The sequence below is a fragment of the Pelodiscus sinensis genome, chromosome 13 (assembly GCF_049634645.1).
Source record: "Pelodiscus sinensis isolate JC-2024 chromosome 13, ASM4963464v1, whole genome shotgun sequence".
NCBI lineage: Eukaryota > Metazoa > Chordata > Testudines > Trionychidae > Pelodiscus > Pelodiscus sinensis.
Window position 1 is genome coordinate 23835331 of NC_134723.1, and position 16200 is coordinate 23851530.

The window sequence follows — 16200 nt, forward strand, 5'->3', positions numbered from 1 at the left end:
ACTGGTGAGGGGGCACTTAAGGGAACTGATTCCCCCAAGGCCAGAGAAGGGCCAGGACAATACCTCTCCACCCAAAGCCCTACCTCTCCCTGCCCCTCGCCATGGTGTTCAGGCCTCATGACCCCTCTTGCCGTAGTGGCCAGAGTCTTTTTTTGACCAGGCATTCCATTTGAAAACCAGATACCCAGCAACCCAAAGCTTTCCTTCCTGAAAGGGATGACAGGCTGCAGGGAAGGTAAACGAACACTCAGGCACATGCACTATCTGTGTTATGCTCAAGCCAGGGGTGGCCTGCTGACCCAGGAGCTTTCATTGGCAGCAGATGCAGCCCTACCCAGAGTGCTTTTCTACAACTCGTCTCTCCCAGTGCATAGCACTCCAGGCCAGCACTGTGTGAAGGGTGGGCTGGAGGAAGTGGTTCTGCCCAGATCTGTGCGTTGCCCCTCTGAGGGGGGTGAGTAAGAGTGGGATTCATAGTTGATTAGAACAATATATCGCTGAATTTAATAAAAGGTAAGTTATTCTGGAATAATCTAGTCTTCTTAATTCACCTGTGTCTCCTTATTAGCTTGCTGCACCTTCAGGTGCTGAATCCTCAAGTTGTCTGTAGGGCCAACTTGGTGCAAGTCAGTGCAATTCCATTGGTGTGCAGTTGTTTTCAGAGATGGACTGGCCTAGGATGCTTGGGAGGATGAAAACATCCTAACTTCTCTGGTACATGGACTTTTAATGGTCAGTTCAAGGGCGCCATTTATGGGAGTTAGGGGGAGGGGGAAGTAGCCTCTGCTCCTCGGTTAGCATGCCCTGGATTTGATACTTGAGGTCTGATTAAAACTGCATGCCCCGACTCCAGAGGAAATTTTTAAATGCAACAGAGTTTGAGCAGGTTTGCTTCTGGGGCAGGGAGTTTGTTATAAAAAGAGAGAGGCAGGTGATTGAGAGTAACAAAAGCCTGAGCATTCAAGCAATTGAAGCATTGTTAAATCATCATGAAAACATTTCCAGGTACTCTACTCAAAAGATAGGGGGAGGGGGAAGAGTAGGAATGAGTGTTGTGCTGCAGGGACCTGCAGTTGGATTACTGTATTAAACGTACAAATATTCTTTTAGAAGGGGTGAACAGGGACTAATCCAAAGCTGACTGCAAAGAGCTACAAAGATATTTCACAAAATTGGGTGATTGGGCGACACAAAGGCAGATGGAATTCAGGGTTGATAAGTGCAAAGTAATTCACATGGACAAATATAATCCTAACTATAGATACAAAATAGTTGTTACCACTCAAGAAAGAGATCTTCGAATCATTGTGGATGGTTCCCTGAAAACATCTATTCAAAGTGCAGTGACAGTCTAACAACTAAAAAGCTAAGAGAATATTGGAAATCATAAGGAAAGGAATAGATATTAAGACAAAATACCATATTGCCTCTCCATAAAGTTATTTGCCCACATCTCAAAAGTATGCATAAAGTATGCCTCTACATAAAGTATGCCCACATATCAAATACTGTGTGCAGATCTGGTCAAGCCATCTAAAAAAGATATATTGTATTTGGGAAAGACACGGAAAGGGCAACAGAAGTTATTAGGGGTAAGGAACAGCTTCCATATGAGGAGAGATTAACAAACCTGGGATTTCAACTTGGAAAAGAAATTAACTAAAGGGTGGGGGGGATATGTTAGATGTCTAGAAAATCATGAACGGTGTGAAAAAATAGAATAAGGAAATGTAATTTATTCCTTCACTAACGTAACACAAGAAGCTGATCCAATTAAATTTATAGGCAGCAGATTTAAACCAAACAAAATTAATTATTTTTTCACAATCAACTTGTAGAACTCTTTGCCAGGAGATGGTGGAAAAGCCCAAATTATAACAGGGTTCCAATAAGAACAAAATTAGTTAAAGGAGGATAGGTCCATCAATGGTACTAGCCAGAATGGGCGGGGGTGGTGTCGCTAGCTTCTGTTTGCCAGAAGCTGGGAATGGGCGACAGGAGATAGATCATGATGGTTGCCTCTTTTGTTTATTCCTTCAGAAGTACCTGGCATTGGCCACTATTGGAAGACAGGATACTGGGCTAGAAGGACCTTTCACCTGATCCAGTATGATCATTCTGACAGTCTTATATAGAGCTGAAATATATCTGTCCCCTTGCTGTAACTCTCTAGACCCCACTTTCCTACCAGAGCTGAGAGAGCGCCCAGGAGTCCTGTCAGAGTCTCTCTTTCTCACTCCATAAAGTTAGTAACAAAGTAAGAATATATATTGAAATGTGAAGCCTAGCCAGTGTCTCTTTAATGACTTGCCACAAGATGTCAGAACATGTTAGTATTAGAGCTGAGTGTGTCTAATATTTATTTAATTTTCTTTCTTTTTATATAGGAATTAGATACAGTGCTCCTGTCCACTAACTGCTAAGTTGTCTGTCAAAAAAAGAAAGTAGAGTTTTTCAGTGCCTTGGTACCTGGATAGAGATGATGTGTGTGGTGGGAGAGCGGATGGGGTTGGTTCCCCTATTGCCCATTTGGTGCTTAGCTTGTACTGAGCATGCTCAGTAACACTGCTGAAGCCTCTGTCCTCAGTCAGCCCTCCTATGCTTTCACTCCCTCCTCCCCCATCATGGCATGCAGAGGTCACCTCCCCCAATCTGAAATGGTTCCCCGAGGCCTGTTCTCGTTTTGTATAGACCAAAGGGGCGGTTATCACTTCAAGGTGTGTTATGCTGCAGACCACCAGGGTGGGGAATCCCCGATTTCCAAAGATATATAAGAAGCGCTTTAGAACTTACGGTCCTGGCCAGAGCTTTACTCACAATGGGTTCAGATTATACTCTTCCTGTGCAGGCATCCTGGCCTATGATCCAGTGTGTCTGGCCCTACCTGCCTATCCCAGGTCTGAATCTGGCCTTGAGCTCTTCAGTTGTGTCTGAATTTCTACAAATTCCAAATTAGGATATTTTCCTTCCATCTCAAGAGCATGAATTAGGCACCACTAAATTCTCTACTTTTGTTTTAGAAAAAAATTAAAGCTTGGAGGAGTATTTTCACACTGTCTTGTTATACACAACAGCCCTCACCCCACAGACTGAGCTAGAGCATGCTATATTTATCCTTTAATTCCTTTTTGTATGGATTTTGTCCTGGCAGCTGAGAACGACCTTGGTTCAAAGACTCTGGAGGTACGCAGAGATGGCAGGAATGGTGGAAGTAGATGGAAGCCCCTGAAACCTGGAGCTGAACAGCTGCTAGTCAATAAAGTAAGGCAGTATTTGAAATATATTTCTACCTGCTCTAGTGCTGGCATTTGTCTGGTGTGTACTTAGCCTTGCAAGCTGACAGTATGCTTTAGCAAAAGCTTTCAGGATCCAGAACTCAGTTTCTGTAGCAGTCGATTTTTTTTGTAGTTAGTGTGAATTATTTTATGGCAATATAAAGATTGTAGCATTAACCTTTTTTGCCCAGATTAATTCCCATCAGATATAAATCAGAGGCTTTATAACCTAACACAGGCTCTTGGCCTTCCCTTCCTTTTGGCTGAATATTCCTCGCAGATGTGTGTGTGGGGGGGTAACTGTATAATTTAAAATCATCTGTCGTTTTATTACCATATGTCCTTTGGATTCATTATTGTCACTATCTGTGACATATTGATGTGTATGTCCTTTCCAAAGCATTTTGCAAATACAGATGAAATCCGGACGCTTTTCCTTTCGACCGTGTAATCTCCTAATTTACTGGTGAAACCCAGTGGGGTTGTGGGACTAGTCTAGATCTTTGTCTTGGAATTAGAAAATGACAGGCAAGTTATCAAGGAAAACTGGCAAAAAGCTGTGCCAGAATTCCCCGATCTGCATGTCACTCCACCTCCAGGTGCACAATCCCCTGGGTAGCTGCCTCATGCCATGCCTTTGCTTTCTGGAAGTCAGGTTCACTACATGGTGTTCTTGAGGAAGTCCCATGGCACCTTAAAGCCTAATACATTTATCAGGGCATAAGCTGTTGTGAGCTGCAGCTCACTTTGTCAGATACATCAGAGTCTTGCATCTGACAAAGTGAGCTGCGGCCCGTGGATGTTTATGCCCTAATAAACGTGTTAATCTTTAACGTGCCACAGGACTCCTGGCTGTTTCTGCTGAAACAGACTAACACAGCTGTCTCTCTGAAACATGGTATTCTCGGTGACTTTTGGCTTTCCTGAGCCTGGCTCTGGGAGCAGCCCTTCACTGGGAGCTGAAGGTGCCCAGCACACCTCATGATAGGCTCTTGGTGTGCCCTAATCATGAGCCAGCCACACTGCTAATCCTCAGTGTACTATGCAGTGGTGAGGGGAGGGGAAGCTGCTTTTTACTGTTCAGATGGGAGTCTCAGAAAGAGTGTTTTGTCTTTTTTTTAGAGACTATTTAAGCAAATGGATTTAGGACCAGATGCAATCTGGCTTAGGTTTGCTGTGATGGGGGAGTAGGGTAGGAGGAGCTTTCCTCCCCCAGTTTTCTGCTGTGTTCAGGCAGGATGCACTTCAGTTGCTGTGTTGCTGATTGTACTGTGTGTACTCTCATGTCCCACTGATTTCAGCATGAGGCTCATGTGGGTGACAGCGGCAAGGAAGAGCTTTTGGAGAGCAAGCAAAAAGAGAGTTCATTTACCACTCTGGGGGCTTTCCCTTGCAGCAGGGTGAGCAAAGGATGGGCCAGTACCCAAGAACACCGGATTTCCCAGTTGGGACCAAGAAGGGAATTACAGGACTGACCATTTACACAAGAGACTCTGTTTTCATTCGGATTCCAGACCAGATTTTGAAAGAAGGTGTGAGAGAGATGTTGACCAGAAGTGGCAGGGCCTAAACAGAGTGTTTGCCAATAGAGTTATGAAAGCTGTAGGTGCAAGGGCACCATTTTGGGAGGGTAGTGGAGGCAGCAGCCATGCACTGGGATGCAGCTTGCTTTTCATCCCATTCCCCAGACTATCAGGGAGTGAGGGGAAAGTACTTGCATTCTGTACATGCCTCCCACCCCTGGCTGTGAAGGGAGCCAGAGGTGAGAGGCATGCATGGAATGCAAGTACTGTACTTTCTCCTCACTCCCTGACAATCTGGGGAACGGGATGAAAAGCACACCGCATCCTGGTGCACACGGCTGCTACCCCCACTAACCTCCCAAAATGGTGCCCTTGTTTAGGTGCTTGTCTGAGCTCCGTAGTGAGATCTGCTGTGACAGCACAGGAGCCCTTTACACCCAGAAGAGCAGATGTTTGGGTAAATAGCTGAATAGTTAAGCACTGATCCTAACTGAGCCCTTTCTTGCATGTCGCCTGTTGCTGTCCCCCCCCCCCCCACATACCAGCCGCCTTCCTGCTGTGCCTGCGCGATTTTATTATGCCTTTACATAATTGCCCTTTTTTTATCTGATCAGCAGCTTTTATGAAAAACATGATCTTTAAAGAGGACCCTGCTGCTGTATGTCTGGTTTTCGTGATAGAAATATTTCACTGGTGATAATTCATATTGACTACTTTGATTTTCTTGTTGTGGATGGGTTCTGCAGCTGTCACAAAGCACACACAGGCAGCAAAGGGTTATTGGCATTTAGAAGTCACTGTTAGCTTTGTGCCTTGGTAGAAAGCCTATCTTTGGCATTAATTGGATGCAGAGTGCCCATGGCGCTGAAAGTCCCTGCCAGGTAATGAATATACACAAATCAAGAGCAGAAGCATGAGCAAGTAATAGAAGCACAGAGATGGGAGTTAGAATGCATCTGTGTTCTCCCCTGACTCTGCCACTAATTCACTGTGTGACTCTGGGAAATCACTTCACCGACCTGTGCCTCAACTTCCTTGTCTTTGTGTCTTTAGGATCAGAATAGGTTCTTGGCTTGTGTGTGTAATGGCTTAATGTGTTACATGTGTAAAGGCTATACGATCTTGGGAGGTTCAGTTGAGGGCCAAAGTATTATTGTAATGAGAGGTCCAAAAAACCTGAAAGCTCTTTTCTTCCCAGAATTTGTGGGTGTTTGACCCATTACTGAGGCAGTCACAAAGCTCACATCTGGATTATAAATTTTCATGGTGCCCAGAGTTGCTAGACTGATTAGAGAGGTGTGAAGATAGGCTCCCTAAGAGTTTCTAATCTGAATAATTTAGAAATCTGTTGTTTAGTTTCAAAGTTTTAGCATGAGCTCCACTCTAATTATTACAGCAAGCAGCACTGAAGTGTCAACCTGGTCGTGATTTGTCACATCTTCTACACACAGCATGTGAAATGTGCCTGGCTGTGAGAGATACTAACTGCGAAGCTTTTGTACAAACCTAGGGCTGATTCATGGTCTTGATGCACAAACCTGCAGTTTCAATTCTTGTGGAATTTCCAGGTGTGAAAGTTACAGGGTGTGACCTTTGTGAATATGGCGACGCTGTCAATAAAAACCCATGGCTGGTCTGTGCCAACTGGCTCAGGCCCACGCAGCGGTGACAGAAAGCTGGTATGGCTTGGGACGCCATGCCAGCAAGAAAGTGGTCAGCAACTTCTGATATGCCAGATCAACTATTTATAGCCTGTATGACATATCAGAAAGACACCATACTACCCCCAACCCTTCCACGGAGCTGCCTCTCCTCCGGGTCCTCTGTAAAGCAGCAGCCCTGGAGCAGAACAGGGCTAGGGGGAAGTTGGGAGTGGTCCAGCAGCCAGAGGAGCTGCCAGCACTCTGCTCCTTTCCTCGCTGCTGCTTGCCGGAGGGAAGAAAAGCAGAACCCTGCCCCTCCCATCCCTGTCCTCTGGGTGTACAGAGCTAGAGAGGTAGGGGATGGGGCTGGGGCTGGTGCCCCATTTCCTGCTGGCAGTGGCAGAGCAGGGAAAGCAGCAGAACTGCTGGCAGCTCCTCTGGCTGCCGTACTGCATGCCCAGGCTCTCCTCCCCACTTACGGTAACATGGGATGGGGAGGGGAAGAGCATGGGGGCCCCAGGTGAGGGATGGGCTTACATGGGGGGTCCCATGGCTCCTCTTAACTAGTGTGCCCTGCCCCCTGTGCCAGGAAGAAAAGAATTTTACTTGCACCCCTGCTGCAGGGCTCACGTTACAGGCCTGGTTCTTTGTCTTGTAGGCTTCTGGGCTGTAGGACTCACTCTGCCAGGTGGGAGGGTCCCAGAACCTAGGCTGCAGCCCCACCCAAAAGTCTACACTGCAGTGAAACAAGCTTGGAGCCTGACCCCCATGAGCCTGAATCAGCTGGCCCTGGTCAGCCCCAGGTTTTTATTTGCAGTGTAGATATACCTTCTGTGACTGAAAAGTTCAGTGAATCTGGAAATGAATCTGCCAAGTATCCTGGCTGACCAGTGTTGTAACAGAGGAGAATCACTTACCCTTTTCAGGGGCAGCAAGGGTTGGGAATGCAGAGGAGGGAGCATGCTCAGATACCAGAGATACCAAGAGGGAGAAGAACCCTGTTGGTTGTATTAAGTGATACCTGTCCCTTGGCTGACTCAGTAGTTAGCACTGGTGGATTTTGGAGCAAAAAGAACCTCCCGTCAGTGAATTAGTGCCACTGCGCCACTTGGTGATGTGTTCACTGGAATCGAAACTGCCAACTATTTACAATTTGCCATCTTGATAAAATGAGCCAACACCAACAGAGCTATTATCTGTGCTGTGGAGGCAGCCAAGTGTTGAATAAAGAAGAGCAACAATATTTATGGGGAGCTGTTGTTACAGATAGTGATATATTCCATTGTATGATACACAAGCCCTATTGGAAAATGCCATCAGCGGTATTATATGATATACAACATTACCATATTCAGGAGCTGGTTCTGAATGATGCATGCCTGTGGCTGGCCAAGTTTAATAAATCAAACTTTCTTACCTATTAAGAACAATTCTGCACTTAGCAGCTTTGGTATTTGTCACCGTTGTAAACATACAGATTCCTAGTGTGACATGGTGAATGTTGCTATAGTTCTGACTCTAACAAGCCACAGCACAGAAGGTTAGAGAAGGTTGCCAGGAAGACATAGACCTCATTTTTAAAAACACCTCTGCTAAAGATTACTATTAATTACATGTATTGCCACTTGTAGGCTTTCATTGGAGATCAGAGCCCCACTCTGCCGGGCACACATAAATGAGAGTCTGAATCCCAGCCAATGTGAGGAAACAGCCCTGTTTCTGGTAGGTAACTAGAGAGTCATGCTGAAAGTGATTTACAATGAAAAAACTCAGCATGCCACCCTTACATTAGTATCTGAAATAATGCATACATATTTCTGATGTCCAGGAAAGCTTGGTTAAGAAGCTCTCCCATCTACTTGAATGACATGGAGATTCTGGAGCTGGGTCTGTGAGCTTCCTTTTGGTGAGCAAAGAGACCAGGCTGCCTGGGTCAGAAGTAGAAGCACCAGAATATTGTATTGTGGGAACTGCTCGCCCAAGAGTTGCAGATCACTCAGAGAAATAACGTTGGAGCACTAATCAAGATTCCTCCTGAGACTTGCTCATCGCTGCAATTAGGCAGCTTGTCACTTAGGCTGAGTTACAGGGAATCGCCAGGTGTGCAAAAGCTGATCAGGGTTTATAAATCGAATCCACCGAATTAAAGGACGTGAGAGTGGGATTTACAAGCACAGATCACAGAGGCAGCATTTCAAAGCCTCGCCATCTCTCATCTCCTGAGCTCAGAGCTGCCAGGCTGTAAATCAAATCCTCTCTAGCAAGAAAATCTTGGCAAGATTTGTAAATCTGAGTTAAGATTTGCAGGGCCTGGATATCTCTTGTCAATCCATTTATTTGCAGCCACAGACAAAATTGATTGTTTCAGAAGTCAGGTGGCTGGAAAGGGTTGTAAATCAAAACCACAGGCCCAGTTCTGGAAGACACTCTGCCTAGTTTCCATGCTATGGACGGCAATTTTCAATTAGAGAGTAAGGCTGGGTCAATGTGGCTTTGGCATTAGTACCACCAATGTGATCTTGGTTCTGGGAGGAATGTGGACAGTGCCAGAATGTCACTTTAGGCCAGTGTTTCTCAACTTTTTTTTTTATAAAGTACCCCTTTTAAAATATATATATATATATACGTACCCGCAGTACTTACAGTTTTCAGACACACAACATTTTTTTCTACCGTTGCAACACATTTGTTTAAGCAACTTAATCATAGCCAGGTGGGCGATGAAATTTTTGGATGTAAAAAAAAAGTACAAAAATAATAGTTGAATAGTGAATAATATAAAAAACAGTGAATAGTTTTGAACTTGTAAATGAATTCCAGTTCAGCTGTCTCATAGAAGCATAGAATCATAGAACTGGAAGAGACCTCAGAAGGTCGTCAAGTCCAGCCCCCTGCTCTAGGCAGGACCAATTCCAACTAAATCAACCCGGCCAGGGCTTTGTCAAGCCGAGACTTAAACACCTCTAGGGATGGAGACTCTACTACTTTCCTAGGTAACCCATTCCAGTGCTTCACCACCCTCCTAGTGAAATAGTTTTTTCTAATATCCAACCTGGACCTCTCCCACCACAACTTGAGACCATTGCTCCTTGTTCTGCCATCTGTCACTACTGAGAACAGCCTTTCTCCATCCTCTTTGGAACCTCCCTTCAGGAAGTTGAAGGCTGCTATCAAATCCCCCCTCACTCTTCGCTTCTGCAGACTAAACAGACCCAAGTCCCTCAGCCTCTCCTCATAAGTCATATGCTCCAGCCCCCTAATCATTTTGGTTGCCCTCCGCTGGACCCTCTCCAATGCGTCCACATCCTTTTTGTAGTGGGGGCCCAGAACTGGACACAATACTCCAGATGCGGCCTCACCAAAGCCGAATAGAGGGGAATGATGACATCTCTGGATCTGCTGGCAATGCTCCTCTTAATGCAACCTAATATGCCATTAGCCTTCTTGGCTACAAGGGCACACTGTTGACTCATATCTAGCTTCTCATCCACTGTAACCCCCAGGTCGTTTTCTGCAGAACTACTACTTAACCGGTTGGTACCCAGCTTGTAACTATGCTTGGGATTCTTCCGTCCCAAGTGCAGGACTCTACACTTGTCCTTGTTGAACCTCATCAGATTTCTTGTGGCCCAATCCTCCAATTTGTCTAAGCCATTCTGTACCCTATCTCTGCCCTTAAGGGTATCTACCTCTCCCCCCAGCTTAGTGTCATCCGCAAACTTGCTGAGGGTGCAATCCATCCCCTCATCCAGATCATTAATAAAGATATTGAACAAAACCGGTCCTAGAACCGAACCTTGGGGCACTCCGCTAGAAACCGATCGCCATCCTGACATCGAGCCATTGATCACTACCCGCTGGGCCCGGCCTTCTAGCCATCTTTCTATCCATCTTACCGTCCATTTATCCAATCCACAATCCCTTAACTTGCTGGCAAGAATATTGTGGGAGACCGTATCAAAAGCCTTGCTAAAGTCAAGGTATATAACATCCACTGACTTCCCCATGTCCACTGAGCCAATTACTTCATCATAGAAGCTAATCAGATTGGTCAGGCATGACTTGCCCTTTGTGAATCCATGCTGACTATTCCTAATCACTTTCCTCTCATCCAAGTGCCTCAATATGGATTCCTTAAGGATCCCTTCCATGATTTTTCCAGGAACCGAGGTAAGACTGACCGGCCTATAATTCCCTGGATCATCCTTCTTCCCTTTTTTGAAGATGGGCACTACATTTGCCTTTTTCCAGTCATTAGGGATTTCTCCCGATCTCCACGACTTTTCAAAGATAATAGCCAAAGGCTCCACAATGACATTTGCCAACTCTCTCAGTACCCTCGGATGCACTAAGTCCGGACCCATGGATTTGTGTATGTTTAGCTTTTCTAAATAGTTCCTAACCTGTTCTTTACCCACCACGGGCTGTCCATCTTCATCCCACCTTGCGTCACTTAGCGCAGAAGTCCAGGAGCCGACCTTGTCCGTGAATACAGAGGCAAAGAAAGCATTGAGTACTTCAGCTTTCCCCACATCATCTGTCACTAGGTTACCTCCTTCATCCATTAGGGGCCGCACACCCTCTCTGATCACCTTCTTGTTAACATGCCTGTAGAAGCCTTTCTTGTTATCCTTCACATCCTTAGCCAGTCGCAATTCCATTTGCTCTTTTGCCTTCCTGATAACCCCCCGGCATTCTCGAGCTATACCTTTAAACTCCTCCCTGGTCATTTGTCCAAGTTTCCACTCTTTGTAAGCTTTCTTTTTGTGCTTAAGTTAACCAAGGATTTCCCCTGTAAGCCAGTCCGGTCTCCTACCATGTTTGCCTCTCTTGCTACGCGTCGGGATGGTTTCTTTCTGTGCCTTCAATAAGAAGGTGGGTGATAAAATTCCTTTGTGGAAGAATGGCTACTTTTAGATCCATTATTGAATGTCCAGGGAGGTTAAAATGTTCCCCTGCACTACAGGTGTGTGTGTGTGTTACCATTCCTGATGTTTGACTTGTGTCCATTTATCCTTTGTCACAGAGACTATCCAGTTTGGCCAGTATACATGGCAGAAGGGCGTTATTGGCACTTGAAGGCATATATCACATTAGTGGATGTGCAGGTGTATGAGCCTCTGATGTTGTGGCTTATGTGGTTAGGTCCTGTGATGGGATCGCCTGTATAGATGTGTAGACAGAATTTGCAATGGGGTTTCTTGCAGGAGAAGGTTCCTGGGCAAGTGTATCTGCAGTGTCAGTGCTAACCTGTCAGTGTAAAATTTCTCTTGACACCTAGGTTTCTGCATCTGGGCATGCATGCTGCTTCCTCCTTCTAGTCATCTGGACACTGATCTCCCACCAAGCCCCAGAGCGGTTCGTGAACCGGGAGAGGATAGGTGGAGCAGTGCCTATCTCACATGTGGTGCCAGAGCCATGAGCAGAGCCATCCTTTGAGGGTTCTGGGGCTTAGGGCAACTGCCCCCCTCAGAGCCCTAGGTGTGAGGCTGCAGGTGCCCCTGTCTCTGCTCCATCCCACTCCACCCCTTCCCCAAGCTCTGCCCATGCCTCTCCCCCTTGCTGGAAGCCACATCCCTCAAGCAATGTGAGCTGGGGGATTACCGGGCTGCCTGGTCCAGGGCAGCAGTAGGGTCGGCTCCCGCTCCCATATTCACTGCAGTGGTGGGAGCCAGAGCAACCTGCAGCCTATTCTGCTCTGCCCCACTGCCTTCTCTTAGACTGCTGTGCTGCTTGGTTCTCCAAGCAAGTGGAGTGGAGCAGGCTGCTGGGCCATTCCTGCTCCATCTGTCGCAGTGAGTGCTGGGGGGCCCGACACTTGCTGTCGCTAGGTCGCTCTCCCCCCAAGGCAGCCTTATCCCCATCCATAGGACAGTTGAGGTGGCTGCCATGGCCCCCTGCACCCGAAGCATGGAGCCTGGGACAGCCGCCCTGAACCGTCCTATGGATGGGATGTTTCTGGCCATTCGATGTGTACAGAGGCAGCCTAATAAATCCTATCTCATTCCAAATCAGGCCAGAGGATGTGCTGATAGCTCTCAGAACGCTTAGCCCAGTGACATGTGGGAGACTCAATGTCAATATCCTCCTCCCCTGTCTCCTGAAGCTGGGAGGAAGGATTACGTAAGTCATTGGATCATGGAGCAAGCAAATGAGTGACTCTGCAGACTGGTGGCTGGGGCCCCACATCGGAATTTCCCTTAGTTCAGTGCTTTGACTCTGTTCAAGTTCTTTTCCTCCTTTTGCAGAGTGGGGACCAGCCCTGGGTCTCCCAGTGAAACAGAGGCTGAGCTGGGAATGGAACCCTCCGAGTCCCATGTCTCGTCCACCGGGCCTGAACGGTACCTGCTGCCGGTTGGAGCGGGGTGCGGCGGGGGGGCAAGGGGAGTTCCGTACACTTTTCTGGATCTTCACACTAATCGGTGTGAGATTTGTACTCAATCTCACAGCTCCGTGGGCCCAGCTTCATGTCAGCCCTTCCTTTGTTGGAACCGCTTCATCCTGACCTGAATCTCTAACGTCAGCTGTATTTTCGTTGTCTGGTCTTGCCCACCTCTCTACTTCTTCCTGTCTCCTGTGATGCACACTAATAAAAAGAATCGAAGCTCAATCTTTTGTGCCAAGCAACGCCACAGTCAGAGTATTTAAGATGGAAATCTTGCATCTGCAAGAGGGCCAGTTTCTTTATTGCCCCCTGTGCTAATAGCAGGGAGTATGCAGCCCTGCTGCAACAAGGTGCTGAATATTCACAAAGCGCTTGCTTTTCTCTGACAAGCAACCTATTTCTGGAGGCAGGAGGGGGGCTGCAACGGCCGTGATGGTGTACATGCAAGCTAGATCCCTTATGTGAGTCAATTCCAGGCTCCCCAAAATTTATCCTATACCAGCACATTTTTGAGCAACAGGAAATTCAGCCAAAACGCTGTCTCTAGGAGGATGGAATGAAGAGAGGGGCTGCTCTGGGTGTTCTCCCAGTGACACCATGCAGACCTTGCAGGGAGCTCTGGTTGGTATTCCGCACCAGCTCTGTTGCTCTCTATTTTTATCTCGTAGTGCAGTGCTGAGTGAGCATTTAATTTGTGGAAGATATTTTCTGTTTACTGTTTGAAATGTGTCCCACACCGTATTTCTCTTGCCATACTCATTTCTGGGGGAATAGATCGTTGACTGCTGCATTTTGACATGGGAGCTGTAGCTAATCATGATAGTATTCAATTGCCTTCTGTCCATATGACTAGGCTGACAGAAAAGCACGGAGTCCCATGGATTTGTCTGTGCTAATTAGTTTAAATATCAGTGCACCAATGCACTCAGAGATTTATTTGTATGCGTGGAGGACAGCCAGGAAAATGTATCCTCACTAATCTCTCTCTTCCCTAGCTCTCAATATTCAATAAGTTTGCAGCCAGAGAATGTCTGCTTAATATATATTTTTCTGTGGTTTACATTATCACTTAGCGCTATTTGCCACAGCTTTAAGATGTTTGTATGGTTTCCCCTGTGCCATCTTTCTCATCCCGCTCCAAGAGCTTCCAAAATTTATCCATGACTACACTTGCTTTCCACTTCTGCAAAACCCATTTGCTTCTCTTAACACCAACAGGTGGTACTGAACCTCTGACCTGTGGAACTTTGTGCATGAGTCTCTAGTGCTTGCTAAAAGCTAGTTGCCGCTCAGCTAAAGCCTGTGACAGTACACCACACCCAGAAGGTATGTGGGTTACATGAGCATATCTGTAGTGTGCATAGCATTGTGTGACATCTCTAGATTGCACAAGAGAGGCAGACATTCATAAACCTAAATTGACAGACCTTGATGTAACTAATACTGAACTGCATGAATGGTTAACTCTTTGCTGCAGTTGGATATACCCGTGCCTGTCCAAAGTGCCATGCAAAAGTCCTTACTGAGCAGTGAGACTGTGACATTGTGCAGCCTTCTCGTTATCTGAGGTCTAATACTTCCAATCCATGGTGGCATAGGAACCGAGCAGAGTGTGAGATACAGTATATGAACAGATGTGGCTTGCAGTGAAATTGCTCATCCCCAAACTAGCTGAGAATGGACTGAAATTTACAAATTGGGGCTTGAGATTGGTGCACGTCCAATTACTCTACCTGCTGGGTTGCTTCTACATGATTGCCTGAAACTTTGTCTCATTCAGGGTATTTTGTATCACTCTTTCTAAAAGTGCATTGGATTGCTGTGTAGAGCAGTGATGGACAGCTCTGAGGTGGAGCCTGGGCATTGTCTGCTCCGAGGGCTTCTGCTAATGCTTCTGCTGATGGAGCTGTTTCAGGCCACATCTATACTACAAAATGATGTCAGCTTATCTTACTGGCATACAGCCACTGCAGTTATTAAATCACTTTTGTGTGTGCACGCATGGCTCCTGGTGTCGGTGGTGCTTGTCCTCACCAGGCGCACTTGTATCCATTCTATTGTCAGGGTGGTTCAGCTCTTGAAGGCCAATAACAGTCAACATATGCAACTCCATGTCTACATTGATGCTATGTTGACCTAACTACATCAACTGTGACGCTATGCTGCTGGGTGATAATAAATTACAGAGGGGCACCGTTGTTGGCAGGAGCCAAATTTAGGTGAAAATACTCCTGCAGCTAGTTTGGTGCAAGGCAGATTTTGTCGACTTAACCCTGTCATGTAGACCAGGCCACAATGGTCATGCAATGGTGAGTTTCCCCAAAACTGCTGGAGTCAGACAATGGTCAAATGAGTGGCTTGAAATGCGGAGGCACTTGGTCATGAACTGTGGATTACTGGTTGTTCCAGACTGCAGAGAAGACGTTTGCACTTCTGTGTTTGAGTCAAAAGGTTCTTGGCCTCCTATGGCTTTCATCATGCTTAGGAAGGTTGGAAGCTCCCTGAGAGACTACAGATGGAACTACCTGCTGCTTGACCATAAATACGTGACTTATGATGATCTTGCATAGTCAGCCCTCATGTAGTTCAAAGCAGAATCTCCTTTCTTCCTGCTTCCCAGACTTTTACCTCTGGTATGAGAACATTCTCTCCTGTGGCCCTTAGAAATCACCTTTCTCTGCATCACCCACTTATTAGTGCACAATCTCAGTTAAGAAAGGGTATTTTCTTTCTTATTTACAACTCTTGGTTTCTCTTTGCTTGTGTTGTAATTCATTATTTAACTCTGTCACTGGGTTGTTTCACTGTGGGATATGGTTTGTATGAAAGAGGCTATATTATTAACCCTACTGACACTTGGTTTGGCAGCAATGTATGCTCTGTGTGGTTTGCGCTTTTTCTCACTACATTATTCTCAATAAACCAAACTGGGCATTAGGTGTATCATGAAAAATTTCTGTTTAAGCATTCTGACATATGCTCTTGTACTACAGGTTGGATCTCCTAGGTCCAGCACCCTAGGGACCTGACTGGTCCCAGATGGGGGATTTTGCCAGACCAGGGGAGGTCATTTCTAGCTCCCTTGCCACTGGCTCCCTCCCCCCAGTCCTGGTCTGGCCACCTGCCTCCCAGCTGGCTTCCCACTTGCTGCTGGCTCCGCTGTGCCCTACGCTCTCAACCCCGCTGGGCAGTCCTGCTACTGGCAGCCCAGCCCCACTGTTCTGCTGGTCTGCAGGAATCCCAGTCACCACCCCTCCACCAGGACTCTGTGGACCTGGTACATCCTTGCCAGACCAGAGAGTCCCAGTTTGGAAAGGTTCAGCCTGTATTAAGCAACAGCTATTTTGGCCATTCTAATTACAACCAGGTTTAAC

At 46.5% G+C, this 16200-nt stretch overlaps 1 protein-coding gene across 8 annotated transcripts in view; it reads left to right on the top strand.

The window, feature by feature from the left end:
• Window positions 1-16200, top strand: part of ARHGEF9 (Cdc42 guanine nucleotide exchange factor 9) — a 419582-nt gene that overhangs the window by 125472 nt on the left and 277910 nt on the right. For all 8 annotated transcript variants that reach the window (XM_075940846.1, XM_075940851.1, XM_075940848.1 and 5 more), the window contains one exon: window positions 3152-3261. In XM_075940846.1, coding sequence (XP_075796961.1) covers window positions 3152-3261 — 110 coding nt within the window. The remainder of the gene's footprint in view (window positions 1-3151; window positions 3262-16200) is intronic.